Source organism: Marmota flaviventris, chromosome 12 (genome assembly GCF_047511675.1).
Source record: "Marmota flaviventris isolate mMarFla1 chromosome 12, mMarFla1.hap1, whole genome shotgun sequence".
Lineage (NCBI taxonomy): Eukaryota > Metazoa > Chordata > Mammalia > Rodentia > Sciuridae > Marmota > Marmota flaviventris.
Genome location: NC_092509.1, coordinates 43,253,933 through 43,270,439, shown reverse-complemented (window position 1 = coordinate 43,270,439; position 16,507 = coordinate 43,253,933). Strand labels below are relative to the sequence as shown.

Genomic DNA, 16,507 nt, shown 5'->3' with positions numbered 1-16,507 from the left:
GCAGGGGGAGGGGGCGGCTCTGCCTCTCAGCAGGCCGCTGCTCCTCTTCTGCCGGTGGGTCGCAGGCCCGCCTACCTTGCAGGAGTGATTGGAAGCTCTGTCCCGCCCTGGGCCACTGGGCCTTTTCTGTCGGTTGTCACCGTTCCCCTACCTGGCAGGCGCGGGGGGTGGGGGGCGGCTCTGCCCCTCAGCAGGCCGCTGGGCCTGCTCTGTGCGTGGTCACAGTTCCCTCTACCTTGCTGGTGCAGGGGGAGGGGGCGGCTCTCCATATCTCTTGAATAGATTGCTTGTGGGATTTAAGCATCTTTTCTGTGTTGACTATATTCTTTTCAAGTTGATAAACTTTGTCTTCATTATCTGATGTTCTGACTTCTACTTGATCTAGTCTATTTGTAATATTCTCGTTTGAGTTTTTAATTTGGCTTATAGTTTCCTGCATTTCTAGGATTACTGTTTGATTTTTTTTAAGATCTCTATCTCCTGGTAAAGCTCGTTCCTTGCCATTTGAATTTGTTTGTTTAATTCATTTTCAAAATATACTTTTATTGCTTGGACTTGCTGCCTCATGTCTTCTCTAATATTCCTTTCCATCTGAGTCAGGTATGCCTTGAGTTCTTTCCCTATCCATGTTTCTGATGCTTCTAGGTCCTCCTGTAGATTTAAGTTGTCCTGCATTATTTGTACTCCTTTTTTCCCTTGTTTTTTACGATGTTCATGTTACTTTCCAGCTCTATTTGATTGCTGTGTTTCTGCTCTCTTCTATAGATTTGTTTTGGTTTTGTATATCTCTGTTGTCTCTCCTTTGTGTTGGTAGACTATGCCTGCTAAAGTGGAATCTGCTGGGAAGGAATTCTGACGGCCGAGCTCCAGTGACGTCACCTCTCTGCTATGGCTGGCCCCAGGCTCCTTGCTGGGGTGTCCGAATGGGGGGGTGGGACTGGACTGTCTCTGGTTGGTTTCAGCTCCCGGTCGCTGGCGGGCGTGCGGTCTCCAGCCGCCTAGTCGCAGGGGCAGCAGGTGGGTTGTCGCCGGCGGGCGGGCGATCTCTAGCCACCCAGTCGCGCGGTCGGTCTCCAGCCGCCCAGTCGCGCGGGCAGCGGGTGGGCTGTCGCCGGCGAGCAGGCAATCTCTAGCCGCCCAGTCGTGTGAGCGGGTGGGGTGTCGCCGGCGGGCGGGCGATCTCCAGCCGCCCAGTCGTGCGAGCGGGTGGATTGTCGCCGGCGGGCGTGCGGTCTCCAGCCGCCCAGTCGTGCGACTGGGTGGACTGTCGCCAGCGGGCGTGCGGTCTCCAGCCGCCCAGTCGCGAGGGCCTGGCCTCTAGTTCCCTGGTTTCTCCTGCTAGACCAGATTTCCCCTGAGTGATGCCTCTTGGCAGTTCAAACTGTACTCTGGGCCTGCCGTTTGTTGGGTGTGGAGGGTGTCTATTGGGAACCCCAGAACTCTACTGTTTTGGTTTTTTCCGCTTGCCCCTCCCCCAGCGCTGGCTATACAGGTTTCGTTTTCGCCACTGATGGGAGGGGGAATTGAAGGTCAGGTGTGTCTAGTTTTCCTCGTGTCTTTATGCAGGCTCGCTCTGATAATCCCTCCCCCGGAAAGCCTAAGAGAGATTTTATGCGAATTCCCCGCTGTATGGGAGCTGAGCTGAGTAACACACACCTGTTTTATTGTTGCAATCTGTCAGAGAGTGGCGGTGGTTACTTCAGCTCTCCAAGATGGTGGCCGCTGGTTTCTTTGGTGGAGTTTCCGTTTTGGGGGATAGAACTGTACCGCTTCCTTCCTCGTCTGAAATCCCGAACTCAGCCCGGGGCTCAGTGGGTGCTCAGCCGGCAGGATTCCACAGAATCTGCAGCAATGTTTCTTCCTGCTTGCTGGTCGCTTCTTGGTGGTGCCCTGCCTTCTGTAGCCGCGGGGCGGGCCGCGCGGATCAGTCAGCCTGGATCTCTGGTGGGAACCCCGGCACTCTCTGTTTTTTTTTTCTTTCCAGATTACTTTGACTAGGACTTCTAGTAATTCATTTTACACTAAGTTTATGTAATTTACTTCTTTAAAAAAAATGATATGTACAACCAGATAAATGAAAATTTGTGCTCCATTTGTATACAATCAACTGAAATGCATTCTGCTGTCATGTATAACTAATTAGAACAAATTAAAAAATGTTTAAATTTAAGAAAGTGAAAAAAATAACGATTGCTTACCAATTTGTAAAATTCCTGAAAATGTAACAATTTGTTCTCAAGAGCCATGGTGAACAGGCTGCAGCATGCTTTTGGTTGGACTTTTCACATCTATTGCCCTTCCGCAACTTGAGCCTCAATAAACTGGAAGAATCACTTAATTTCTCATAGTGATAAAAGTAAAGGAAACGAAGGATATATATACATCCATGTCAAATTATTTGGCAAAAAACACAATAAATATTAAGCTGTGTTTGGTCCCCATCCAAACATTATCTCACCACATGAAATTCCTTTCATGGAGGAAGACATTATGGTTGTTTTTTGTTTTTTAACACTGGCCTGAGTGAGTTCTTTACTTGCATATTTTTATTTAACCCTCACAATAATGAACAATATAGGTATTATGATTTTCCTCATTTTAGAGAAGATACTAATGTTTAGAAGGGTTAACTCAGGCAAAAGCAGACCCCCACATAGTCAGTGGTAGCTAGTATTTGAACCAGACATGCCTGGGTCTCAGTTGTCATTTGATCACACATTGCACATGCTGGAGTATTCATTGCTCTGTCTGATCTTTGACTGTTGATACAGTTCTGTGTTGTCTTTGGATGAAGAATCTCTACAGTTCTGGCTCCATCTAGGCTGTATGCACATTCTTAGAAGCATAGGGAAAATTGTGGCTCCCCTCCATTGCCACTTCTGGGTCACAGGCAAGCTAGGTACATATCTCAGGCATTAGTCATCTAGATATATCACGCAGTCATTTTGGAAGGGATTCTCATTTTGTGATGATGTACTATTTTTAGTATATATTATTGCAATTGGTTTGTTAAAAATTTTGGATTTCTTTGTATTGATGTTTATGGGCACATTGGTGAGTAGTTTGGTTTTTTTTTTCCCTTATAGTTAAAAATCTATTTCTTCTGGATGGAGCATTATTATTAATTTGTGTCTTTGAAGAAATTTTTTGTCAAATTTATCATTACAATATTTTAAATATTTTCTTATTTTAATTTCAGTAGACTCTATTCTAATTAGTCAGCTATAAGTGTATCAATCTTCATGATCTACTGAGAAAACTACCTTTTGGTTCCATTGATTTTCTCTGTTATTTCATTTAAATTTTCCCCTGATTTTTATTTTGATCTTATTTTCACTACTTTAGATTTAATTTGCACTTCTTATTTTAGCTTATTAAGGAGGTAGAAAGCTAGATCATTGATTTCTTAATTTTTATATTTTTACTTTTTTCTGTAAATTTCTCTATGAGCACTATTTTAGCTATATTTCACAACTTTTGATATTTGTGCTTCAATTTACATTTAATTAAAAATGTTTACTGATTTCTTTTACTAATATGATATTTAGAAGTTTGTATTTTGTCTCCAAAGATTTGGAGATTTTCTAGACCTCTGTTTATAATCCTAATTTAATTTCATTATGTTCAGAGAAGATACTCTGTATGATTTAATCCTTTAAAATTCATTGAGACTTGTATTATGTACCACAGTATATCTTGGTTACTGTGTCTTGTGCATTTGAAGCAAATGTATATTCTGCAGTTGTTGGATGGTGCTCTATAAATGTCAAAACACAGTGGTTGATACTGTTGAGTCCTCAATGATTTTCTCTCCATTTGTTAAGTTTATTAAAATTTGAAATTGTGTGGATTTTCCTGTTTCTCCTTTCAATTCCATTAGGGCTTTTGTTTTTCCCATATATTTTGAATTTGTGTAATTAGGTACATAAATGTTTAGCATTATGTCTTCTTGATAAAATGATCCTTTTATCATTATGAAATGACCTTCTTTAATCTCTAGTAATGTTCCTTGCTTTGAAATCTACTTTGTCTGATACTAATATATCCATTTTGATTAGTGTTAACATGGTATATCCTTTTTTCATCTTTTTTTTCGTTAGGATGGGCATCTTAGTTTGTTTCGTGATACTATCACAAAATACTTGAAACTGGATAATTTATGTAAGAACAGAAATCTATTTTTCACAGTTCTGGAGACTGGCAAGTCAAGATTAAGATGCTGGCAGGTTTAGTTGTCTAGTGAGGGCTGCGTCCTCTAGCTGAGAGGAATGCTATGTCCTCACATGGTAGAAGGGCAGAACAAAGTAGCCACATTCTCATGGGAGGAGCAATCCTTCATGGCCTAATAACCTGTGAAAGATCATACAGTTATGCTATCACTTTGTTAACAGCTGAATTTTGGAGGGGCCACATTCAAAACCTAGCAATGTTAGATATAAGGTGTCCCCTGAAAGCTCCTGTGACACAATGCAGGAATGTGCAGAGGTAAAATAATCAGATTGTGGGAACTATAACTAATCAGTGGTTTGATCCATTTGATTGGTTGATAATTTGAATGGATGAATGGGTGGTAACTGTAGGTAGGTAGGGTGGAGGAAGGAGGTCACTGGGGGGTGTATCCTTGGGGATCACAGTTTTCTGGGCTCCTTGCACACTTGCTCTTTGCTTCCTGGTTCTCATGAACTGAACAGGTTTCCTCCTAGGTTCTTTCTGCCTTTTCTTGGGCCCAAAGTATGGAGTCCAATGACCAAGAACTGGGAGCCAAAACAAACTTTTCCTCCTTTAAATTGTTCTTGTTAATCTTTTGCTTACAGTGACAAAAAGCTAACACAAATTGTTTTGTTTTCCTCCCTTCATATTATTCAGTTTTTTAGTTGGTTCGGATGAGAAAGTAATACTCTTTACTAATGCCTAGTAGAGCAGATCTGCTTTTATCTACTCAATATACTGATGTTCTGTATATGAATCTTTCAAAAAGGGGTTCTACATTTAAAAATATTTTGAAAATAACAACAAAAATAGGGGAATGAATAGACAAATAGTACATTGATCCAACAAACGTATATTTCATCAGATATTTCCATGGACTTGATTCTCTAAGTCTGATTTTTCATTTGTGAATTATAGAGAAGAGCATCATTTACATGGGACCACATAGATCACAGTAGAATAACCTATTCAATGATACACAACAGCCTTGATTGTGAGAGTTATAGGAAATAATGTAAAGAACTGTGGACAGAACTGGCATTAATAAGTTTTCAATAAACTTTAGCTGATAGTAGGGCTGCAGTAAAGTAGAGGGGATTTTCCAGGTGGGTCCTGGATGCAATCCAATATTTCATAGGAGAAAAGGCAGAGGGAATTTTGAGATGCAGAGAAGGCAATGTGAAGACAGAGATTGAGAGATGCATTCATATACAAGGATAACCATGCAGCCACCAGGAACTGAAAAGGCAAGGAACAAATTGCCCCTAGAAGCTCCAAAGGGGAGGAACAACTTTGTTTCAATTTAGTGACATTGACTCCGGACTTCTGGCTTCCAGAACTGTGAGAAAATATATTTCTGTAGTTTTAAGACTCTCAGAAACTAATAATATATGTGGTCAGAAATAAAGCCTTCCGTAAACATCAATGTTCTCTAATATCAATGATCCTAAATAAGAGCCCCCTGGTGGTTTTTTGTTGTTGTTGGTGGTTGTTTTGGTACCAGGGATTGAACTCAGGGGCACTCAACCACTGAGCTACATCCCCAGTTCTATTTTGTATTTTATTTAGAGAATGCAATTCATTTCATATTACACATAGAGGGCACAATTTTTCAAGTCTCTGTACACAAAGTATTTCCACACCATTCGCATCTTCATACATGTACTTAGGGTAATAATGTCTCATTCATTCCACCATCTTTCCTACCCCCATGCTCCCTCCCTTCCCTTTGCCATATCTAAATTTCCTCCATTCCTTCCATGCTTCTCCCCGCCCATTGTCATTATAAGTTAGCATCCTCATTCATTGGAACGCTTTACAAATTTGCGTGTCATTCTTGCGCAAGGGCCATGCTAATCTTCTCTGTATCGTTCCAATTTCAGTACATATGCTGCCGAAGCAAGCACTACCCCTGCCCCTTGGTTTTTAAACTACAAAGGTAGGGCAGATCATTCTCTAAGACTGGATTCTTTTAAAAATGTACCATTTCATATTAGCCTCTGAGAAATTTAATTTTTTTTAGCTTTTGCAACTATTTGTTCAAAATATACTGGAACTGTCATCTAGTTCTTTCAATATACATTTCATAAATAATTTCCAAGGCTGAACAAGTGTTACATTTATTTTCAAAATCCCAAGTGAGATGGTTCAGTTAGATATTTCATCTAATGTTAGTTTTGCCTAGCCTATCATTCAGTACATATCCTACTAGATATGCAAGCTACATGGAGGCAGGGATTTTGATCACGACTGTGTTCACAATATCTGCAACACTGCCTGGGCACAGTTAAATACATTTGTTGGATCAATATGCCATATCTGTTCACTCTCTATTGCTGTTGTTTTCAAACTTAAAAAAATAGCAGAACCCTTTTGTTGAAAGAATTCTTAAACAGAATGATAGATATATAAGTAGATCTGCTCTTCTAAGCATTACTAACATGTTACACATCACTCATGTAAAAAATTTGTAGTTCAGAAGCTTATGTAATAGTCTTTTTGGAAAAATGAAATTTATACCTAGGTAAAAGGTATAAATAAAAGGTATAAAAAAACCCTCCTTGGGGAGGATTTTGAGTTTCTGCTCATGAAATGGACAGAAACATAACAATGCCAGGGTAAAGGAATTAGTATCCATTTTGTTATGAACACAATGAGACAGAAGGTTACTAAGGAAGCTATGTTCAATTTGTCTATCCACAAAGTAATGGTAGAAAAACTGCAGTGCCTTTGGAGTCTAGCAGTTATGAGTTCAAACCCTGGACTGTCAATCACTATATGACCTTGTGTGAGTCTCAACTGTAATATGGTGATAAGTGGGTTACTATGAGGATTAAATGAGATGATTATGTATAGGGTTTGTTACATTAAAAATGCTAAATGGTAGTTTCAACAAGGCATCAGGTTTTCCTGATGATCTATTTCCTACTTTCCCTAAGGTTTTTGTGTTGAAATTGCTCTTTTGTATTAAACCCTTTACTGCAGACTGTTATAACACTGGTAGTCAAGTATATAGCAACAAAATATATGGAAAAAATAGAGGAAATTTCCTTATTTTGAAATATACATGATATTCATTTGTATTTTCTCTGCATCTGAGTTGGTGTAGTCAAATTAGAGTAGGAGATACATGGATGCTTATTGTCACTTGCCTGTCACTCAATCCCAATGAGGACCATTTTCTTGTTCCTTATCTATTTGTAAACTTGCCTGTGGACAGCAGGAACACTATACACTCTGGGAATCCAAGCCTCATTCTCTCTGTGGGGTGTCACACTTCAGAAATTTACTCCTAATCTCAATTATTATTAAGTACATTAAAACCAGCAGTTTACACTTTATATTTTGTCATACTGACTAGCTACTAGGCCTGAATGGCAACTTTTAATATTTTCTCTTTAAAAATGTAGAGCAGTACAAGCAAAATTAGTTACCCATGTTGGAAATCCATGCCTTTCTGGCCAGGGATTCTTTTAAACGTAAAAACGACTCTATAACACTCCATCATTGACAGCTATAATTCAGAGTTGATTCTCCTCTCTTGGGTGATCTCACCCAAATTCATGGCCATAAACTTCAACTGTGAATATGACTCTCAGATTTTTATCTCCAGGTAAACGTTTCTTCCAAACTCCATACTTTCATGTACTACTACTTACTAGACGCATCTGGATATCTAATGGAGACTCTACTGCTGTTCTTTTAGCATATAAGGCACACTCCTACCTCTGGATCTTTGTACTTTTTTTTTCTCTCTGCCTGGAACATTTTTCCTTATCTTCATGTCTGTGGTCAAGAGCACTTGTGAGCTCTTTCTTGATCACTGTATGAAAGACTGCAACCTCTAGCTCATGTAGCACTGCTCTTTTTCTTCCTTGCTTTACTGGGGACTTGATAATACTTAGTATAATACATCTTACATTGTATTAATTTCTGTTCTCCAATTAAATTATAAGCTCCACAAAGGCAGGGATTTTTTCTCTTTTCACTTTTTACTGAACCTACAACAGTCCTAGGCATAGTAGTCATTCAATAAATAATTTTTGAAAAGAGTGGATTTGAAGTTATCACTCCCCACTTCCACACACCCCCCAAACTACTGAATGATTATAATCAAAGTCACACAAAAGTTCTCAGGTTGAAAATAAAAGCAAAAGACCACTACACATTAGTTTGTCAACATGTAATGCCCTGGGTTTATTTTGTGAGAATTCTATCACAATTTTTCCAGGTGGGATTAAAAACCTTAAGGATAATGTATGCCATTGGACTGGGCATTCAGACTTCGGTACTGACAAAGCACTAGTAGTAGTCTGTTAAGTACCAATCTCTTCACAGAAGAGAGGTCAAAAATTTCCAAAGGAAGGCACCCGATATTTGTGGTTCTGGCCTTGCAGCCTTCTGGAGAATCTTAAAAGGAAAAAAGCTGGCTGGCTGTTTTTAGAAACTGGAATGATGATACACGTACAGCAATTACTGCATTCTTCTCCCTTATATCCTTTTTGTAAGAACAAGTAAAGAATGAAGTCTTTTAAACAATTCGACAATAAAAAAGTACATTTTTTTTTTTTTGTGCTAAAAAAAAGGGCAAGACAACATAAACTCCAGTTGTAAGGACTCCATTTGCATACTTGATTTAACACTTTTTGGTGTGGAAGGAAATGGGACTACTGGGCTGTTTGTAGAGCAGCAACATAACATTAGTGCTTTAAGTACCAGAAACCACCCACAGCTCTGTGGGCCAAGTGGGGATGGGAAGATTCAAGAGACTTCATTTTTAGCTTGTTACTTGTCCTAATGATAGTAGACCAGGAAGATCCCCATTTAACAGTACATTCCCCATTTTTAAAAAAACTGATGCCTTTTTTTTTTCTTTTTTTCTTTTTTTTTGTAAAATTCTGTATGTATGTCACCATTTTTTTCACATGATACACAGAAAACTCAAGGACCCAGAGGGGAACCAAGTTATGTTATACCATTTACAAAATACCAAGGAGTCCACAGCTACCTAACACATTTACTACAGCACAGGAACCAATGAAGGTACAGTGTACAAAAAACTGTAAACACGGCACAATAAATAGATAAAACAGCAGGTTCCGCACCATGCACATGATGTGATGACACTTCATCTCTATACAATCTCACATCTCACACTCTTTGTTGCAATTTATTTCCCCCCCACCCCCCACCCCCAAGTGCAAAGCATCACAAATGAACATTTCTGTATTCAAGTAACATATATACAAGGGTATTACAAATATGCAGTACTGTACAGATAATTGCTGTATTCTTAATTTACAGATGTTGATTTTTTTTCCTATTAACAGTAAGAAAAGAAAAATTGAAGCATGAGAGATGAGCATTGCTGTTAAGTCCCCACAGCTGCCACAGAAACGCATGTGCTGCATTCCATCATCCCTTGCATTCAAAATGCTACTGATGCATAGCACCTAATCAAGTCCCCAGGCTACAGTTCCACTCCTGAGGAAGCTACGTCACCTCCATTGCCACTGTGTTGTCTGCTATGTTGTTCAATGCTGGCTTTTCTGATTCATGATTTTCCCTGTTGAAATAAAGTTCAACCAATTACTTATTTGCTACTGATAAAGATTATCTTCCCAATAAAAAGTTTATTTTTAATAACAAGAAGAAATGATTATTGGGATAAGATAGCAGAGAAAGGAATATGAATCATTTTAGTTTATTATCAAGAATATGCAGTCAGAAATCAGGCTGATGTCAACTTTAAATCCCACGGTCAACTATATCACCAATAAAACTGTCATAGCACCCAAGTAATCTAGATGTTAATAACACAAAGAATTCCCAAGTTTAGGTGACTATAGTTTCACTTTCCTCTTATATGAAAACTTTTATAAGTAGGAGTAAACATGACTATCATGTTAGGACTTTAAGTCAACATCCTAATACATGCTGTTAAGCAGGACAGCTACTGAGCTAGTAATAATCAGAACACTAGTTTTCTAATTTTACAATGGCCGAGTATCTGCCAGATCTGTTTCCTACCTTTAAACAAAGGGATAGGGATATAAAAAGCTCCATACATACATACATACGTGTGTGTGTGTGTGTGTGTGTGTGAACTATACTTGACTGATTGGTTAGCTTTGACTAGACCCAGTAAAAATGAATTGGTATTCAACAGGCAATGACTACTGTTTTAATTTAGAACAGATATACATGAGTTTATAAACTAAAGACTATAACGTGTTGCTACAAAACTTTGTTCTAGGAAGTCAAATGTCCACCTGGCATTCAAGATGCTCCACAGTCTAGCCTTTCCCTGCCATTCCAACATCAACCACTAACATTCCGAAACCTCTGGGAGAGTTTACTTATTAACCACTAAACACTTTCCTAACTTAGTATTTTCATTTCCCATTCCACCTAACTGAAATGCTTTTTCTTCTTTCCTGATATAGTATCATACTTTGAAGGACATTCCCAGAACTCCCCTGGAGTGAAACGATTTCTCTTAGTATTGAAATTATATCCATCATCTGTATGCCTAATAAGCACAGAATGCTTTAAGATACCTGTAGACAATTTTTCGTACATTAACTTTTCAAACTTTAAAGCTTATTTTTAACTAACCAAAAACTCTTGTCTCTTTTGTTTCTCCTCTAGTAACCTTATAAACAATAAGATTTTAATTACCATTAATATTTAAAACAAAGACTTAAGCAAAAATCCTCAAATATTGAAACTCAAGAAAATAAATGAGCACAGGAAATAATAGCTTGATTAAGAACTGATCTGGAGTATATTCTCTAAATCATCATTAAGAGCAGTTTAGTATTCTAGTGGTGGTAGGTTCTGTTGATTCTAACTATTTACACAAGAAGCTATGGAAATAAATCATAAATATGAGGAACATTTTAAAGAGAACATCAAAAGGATAAAGAAAAGTGAGAGCATTATAAGCTATTGTCATCCTAAGAAAGGGGTATTCAAATCATATATGCAATATTCACTATACCATTCAGTTCAATTTCTTCATTAATATTGAATTACAACACTCATCTGCTTAGTCCCTGAATCAATTATCATCTATATTTTTGGGGGTGGGGGTGGGGGGGGTTACTAGTGACTGAACCCAGGGTCACTTTACCACTGAGCTACCCCCCAGCCCTTTTAATTTTTTATTTTGAGACAGATGCTCTTTAAGTTGCTGAGGCTGGTCTTGAACTTGTGATCCTCCTTCCCCAGTCTCCCAGTTAGTTGGGATTATAGGAGTATACCACTAGGCCCTGCTTCATCTATACTTTTTTTTTTCCCTTTTTTTGTGGTGCTGCGGATTGAACTCAGGGCCTTGTGCATGAGAGGCAAGGAGCTATATCCCCAGCCCCCGTCTATACATTTATAACATATAAAAGGCAAAGAACAAACAGAGAAACAGGTAAAAATTTTAGGCTTAAAACAATTGCTCACCTTGGAACTGAATCTACAGAGGATGAAGATGGGACCTTAGAAACTTGACAGTTTGCTGCGGCAGCCAGCTTTAAGGCAGATGATGGAACAGCACTTAAAGTCCTAGGTATATGTCGTGCATTTATGGGGGCAATAGCGTTTACAGGGGCAACTGATGAAGGTACAGTTAATCGAATCTTGTTCCCAATCAGAACCTGAGTTGTTGCAGAATTGGCAGCAGTTACTTGATGACTCAGTGCACTGTGGGAACCTGAAGTCTGTGTAATATTTGAAGGCTGTAACAAAGTTGAACCTGCTGCTGATGAACTTGTATGTACAAGTGCTGTTGGTGTAGTACTACTGAGGTGTAAGCCCTTGTATACTCCTGGAGAGAAAAAGAAAGAAGTGTCTAAACATTATGCAACTTGTGGCTTGTATTACAAATGTTACAAATATAAACAAAGCCAACTTTTAAATGTCTTTATCCTTACCTGAGGCTGGAAGGACACCATTCACCCCAATTCCAAGCACCACATCATCCTTCATCTTGAATCCCATCAGTTGTTCTGATGTCATCAAAGCAGAAGCAGCAAATTGAGCACTAGCAGAATCCAAAGTCTTAGAAACAAAACCCTAGAAAGAAAATGCAAAAGAAATCTAATCAGTATAACTTAGTCTCAAATTAATATTAAAGCTACAAAGGTATACCAAAATCCATTTGATTCTAAACAAAAATGGCAAACCACTAAATTTCTCTTTTGATAGTCATACATTCAAGGAATGAAAAGTTTGTCTAACTAAAGGGTTATGAATTTTGATTTTATGCAATAATACATATGTACAAGTCAATTACCAAAAAGGCCTTTTTATAATGTGGGAATAGCAAACTTCCAAACTCCAACCCAAAATGCTGGACAAGAAATATGCCACTACAACATTTCAGTGATTTGCAAATACACATAATGAATGAATGAATATGTAAACATCTTTTCAGCTAATACACACTCCCACACACAACCAAAGGCACCTTTGGGATTATAAGATAACTACCCCCTAAGAAATGGAGGTAGGAAATGATGACATCATTATTTAACCTAAAAATTGAGAGGCTTGTTGAATTTTTAACAATAAAGTTTCCTGAAAGATTCTTAAAGAGATTGAAATCTTGGCCTTTTAGCATTAAATGTGTCTAAATGGCAAATATTTATCATGCTTTAGGCTTCACAGAGTGATCTCTTTCAAGAGTAAAAGAAGTCATTTTGGTATAACATTTAAAGTCTTAATAATTAAAAGGCCTAAGAAAATGAACTGGGTAGGGTTACATATCAAAGAGGCACATTAATAGACTACAGGTCAGACTCGTAGACATTGTTCTCCATTTCATTTAACTATGCTTTTTTACTTTTTTAAATAGGGAGCAGAGGCAATAGCTTCCATACTCACCTGAAATGTTCTTTCTAAACCCTGTATATTCAGGCGAAAGCCACTTTTCTGCTGGTTAGATGCAAGGTTCTATGACAACAGTTGGTAATTAGAGATGAACTCTGGTGGGAAACAATGAGGGATAATCATAAGACAGACAAATCCCTCACCTGTGAAGTGTTGGTGGAGGAATTACTATTTGCTTGCTGTTGCTGAATTTGTGCAAGCTGCTGTTTCTGCATTAGTGCCAGTTGCTGTTGGTGTTGCTGGTATTGTTCGGCTGTAAATGCTGAACATAAAATGAGGACACACTTTACAAAAATGTACAAGATATTATATACATCTTATAATACTAAAATAAATCCAATGTTAAAAAAGTTTTTGTGCAAAATTAAAGCATTTGATAAAGGCTCATGATCCTGTTAAAGATCACTTCCAAATGGAAATTTCAGCATTTTTGCTACCACATTTTATGAGAATGGCTTTTATTTAAAGAAAAAGAAAGTTAAGCTTCCTGATATAAACATAGGAAAGAGAACTGCTCACTTCCCAAGTTTCAACGCCATTATTTTTGTAAAGCTGTGACGCTTGTGTTAGACAGTGTAGAAAAGTCATATCAGCTTTTTTAATCCATAGATTTGGAATTCAACTTTGCACTGAAATTGAAAAGAAATCTAATTACTATTTGGTTTCTATTTTATCCACATTACCTTCCAATGCTTTCAGATGATCCCTAATAGTTTTGTGTATAAATACTAACTTCTACATATTTTCTAATTTTAGTCATTACAAAGATTTCCTCTATATGAAAGGTAAGGTTTTGGTTTATTTCCTTTTTTTTTTTAAAGAACCCATTCTTTTAAGTTTAACAGGAAGAAAAGAGGTTCCAATGTTAAGGTTAATTAATTTTCCCCACCCAATTAACCCACCTGGAAAAAATCCAGTCAATAAGAACGGAGTTGTTTATGTTGATTTACTGTACAGAATGATGTCTGAGGAAAGACACTGTGTTATGCTACTTATGTTTGTCTATGGAGAGCTCAGTTCTAAAAAAAACAAACAAAAAAATGTTCATTTATTACCCCCCCAAAAAGTGTGTGCAGTTTTTAAAAAGGAAACCTTTTTCTTTTTTAAATTTTTGCCAATTAAAAAAAGAAAAAAAAAGCACATACAATCACAATATACCTAACTTTAAAGGCTTCTTTAAGAAGCCTGTCATGTCTGAGTAAACAAAACAAAAAGAGGTTATCATGCATCCCTGGTACGAGGGAATCTATAAATCATGCAAATTTCCTCAATCTAAAGTTTGATGTTTACAAAATATTTCACCTACTTTGTTGTTTAACTGCTAATAATTTAGTTAGAATATCACTTCATCAAGTTTTATAGTTTTTACTTATAACTCAAAGAATCTCTGGCTATACCCCAGGATATTGTTTCTGTCTGATACAACTAGAAAATGTTTAGGTAACAAATTCCATAATATTTTGAATGGATCAGAAAATCATGAAATAGAATTCAAGGAAGACTCAAAAGTTATTCATGTCTAACCAGGCTTTTGTACATGAGCTGAACTAAATTCTTGTTCTACAAGAGCAAAAAAGTAATTTCTTGTTCTAAAAAGTCTACTGTTGGTTTTCTTATTTTGTGTCTGTGTTACAAATTTGTCCTTTCATTAATTCCTTTCCTATTATACTGTAATCTACAGACCTGAAATCTACATAAGATTTATTGATGTTAGATGAATACTGGTAGAAAAGTAACTTTCATCAACATGACCAACCATTTCCATATAACAGGGTCAAAACTTGAAGAGACTTTACACACGTTAATGCTGCCCTGAAAGAATGTTCGTAATTTATATAGTATTTATCCTTATGCTTTGAAACATTTCTGGAAGATCAAGTCATTACTTATCTAGAAAAACAGTAATTTAGTATTCACTGAAAACCTTCATATAAACTTTCATTTACATGAAAGAAAGTATTCTTGAAATTCTTGAAAATGTGTTTTAATTAAAAATTTAGTGATAATTACTTGGAAATCAATACAGAATATTCCAAACATTTTTGTTCTATTTAAATTAACATTTTAATGAGTCTTGAGAATTTGATGAATTTCATTTTTTAAACAACTGTTAACTTCCTCCTAATATGGGTTTAGAAATAAAAATGCAAGCAACAATTAAATCACAAATTACACAACATTTTAGATCACTGTTAGTCTATTTCTTAGATACTGTTATACTGTTTACAGAGTCTAGTTATAAAATTTTGACTAATGTTTTTGCTAAATGGTCTAAAAGAAACAGCAACACAGAGGCTGGTAGGGAAGGTAATAAAAAATAATGGTTTAGGGGCCAAGATACCTAGGTATTTGTAGCCCCTAGCTCCACCATAATTGGCTGAGTATTTTTGAGCAAGGTATTTGTTTTGTGACTCAGTATCTTCATTTAAATGTGAAAGAGATTATATTAGGAGATTATTAGGTTCTTTCCAGCTATATGAAATACTAAGATTTTACTTTTTTTTTTTCCTGAAAAATAAAATTCCAAGCCAAAAGAAGGATATATGAATGAGTAGAAAAACTTGGACAATGGTAAAATAGTAAATTTGGGCAAATATGATCTGAACTGGGTTTTATATTATTATGGCTACAGAAAATCAATAAGTGCTCAGTTGTTATAATTCAAAAATCTAATTGTTCTGTGCATGGTGGCGCACACTTGTAATCCCAGCAGCTTGGGAAGCTAAGGCAGGAGGAACGAGAGTTCAAAGCCAGCCTTAGCAAAAGCAAGATGCTAGGCAACGCAGTGAGACTCTGTCTCTAAATAAAATACAAAATAGGGCTAAGGATATGGCTCAGTGTTTGAGTGCTCCTGAGTTCAATCCCTGGTACCAACCCGCCCCCATCTAATTAAATGCTAAGTGAAAAGCAAAAATGACCATACTGCCCTAAGTCTCACTGAAGTAGAAAATTTTGTTGCACACTTGCCTCCAGATATTGGTGTGGAGGTCAAATATATAATTCACACAAACAGGGTTATTACGGACATAAGACCAAATCTAGAAATAGAACACTTTCACAGTATCAAACAAAGAAACAAACAAAAGACTGAGATCAGGAGAAACTCTTAGTATTTCCTCATATAATCTCATATTAGAGATCAAGAAATTTCTGCAATCAAACAGATATTCAGTAGGGGAAGAGAAAAACAAAAAATCCCCATCAAATCAATCAAGTGTTTTAATTTAAAAACAAATAGACAACAATTTTGCTTTAGGTTTAATATCATTTTCAAGAAATAAACTTTTATGTACCAACAGTATGAGTCAAGTAATTTAAAAATCATCACATGTAGAGCACCTGACAAGACTCTATATAGGAGAGAACAGTCATGTGCAGGCTACAATTAAAAGCTGGGGATTAGGACTAGGGAAGG

The 16,507-nt window shown here is 37.0% G+C and overlaps 1 protein-coding gene and 1 non-coding gene across 4 annotated transcripts in view; both read right to left on the bottom strand.

Moving 5' to 3' along the window:
* Window positions 1-6,009: 6,009 nt before the first annotated feature.
* On the bottom strand, window positions 6,010-6,116 carry LOC114087221 (U6 spliceosomal RNA). Its single transcript, XR_003581759.1, has one exon. It is a non-coding gene; the product is annotated as a U6 spliceosomal RNA (small nuclear RNA).
* Window positions 6,117-8,377: 2,261 nt separating this feature from the next.
* Epc1 (enhancer of polycomb homolog 1) overlaps window positions 8,378-16,507 on the bottom strand; it is an 89,060-nt gene continuing 80,930 nt past the window's right edge. For 2 of the 3 annotated variants that reach the window (XM_071599902.1, XM_027928477.3), the window contains exons 11-15: window positions 13,236-13,354; window positions 13,087-13,155; window positions 12,135-12,276; window positions 11,665-12,028; window positions 8,378-9,775 (exon numbers count right to left, since the gene is read on the bottom strand). In XM_071599902.1, coding sequence (XP_071456003.1) covers window positions 9,703-9,775; window positions 11,665-12,028; window positions 12,135-12,276; window positions 13,087-13,155; window positions 13,236-13,354 — 767 coding nt within the window. In that variant the 3' untranslated portion in view covers window positions 8,378-9,702. The remainder of the gene's footprint in view (window positions 9,776-11,664; window positions 12,029-12,134; window positions 12,277-13,086; window positions 13,156-13,235; window positions 13,355-16,507) is intronic. The other variant, XM_027928478.2, reaches the window with a different exon arrangement.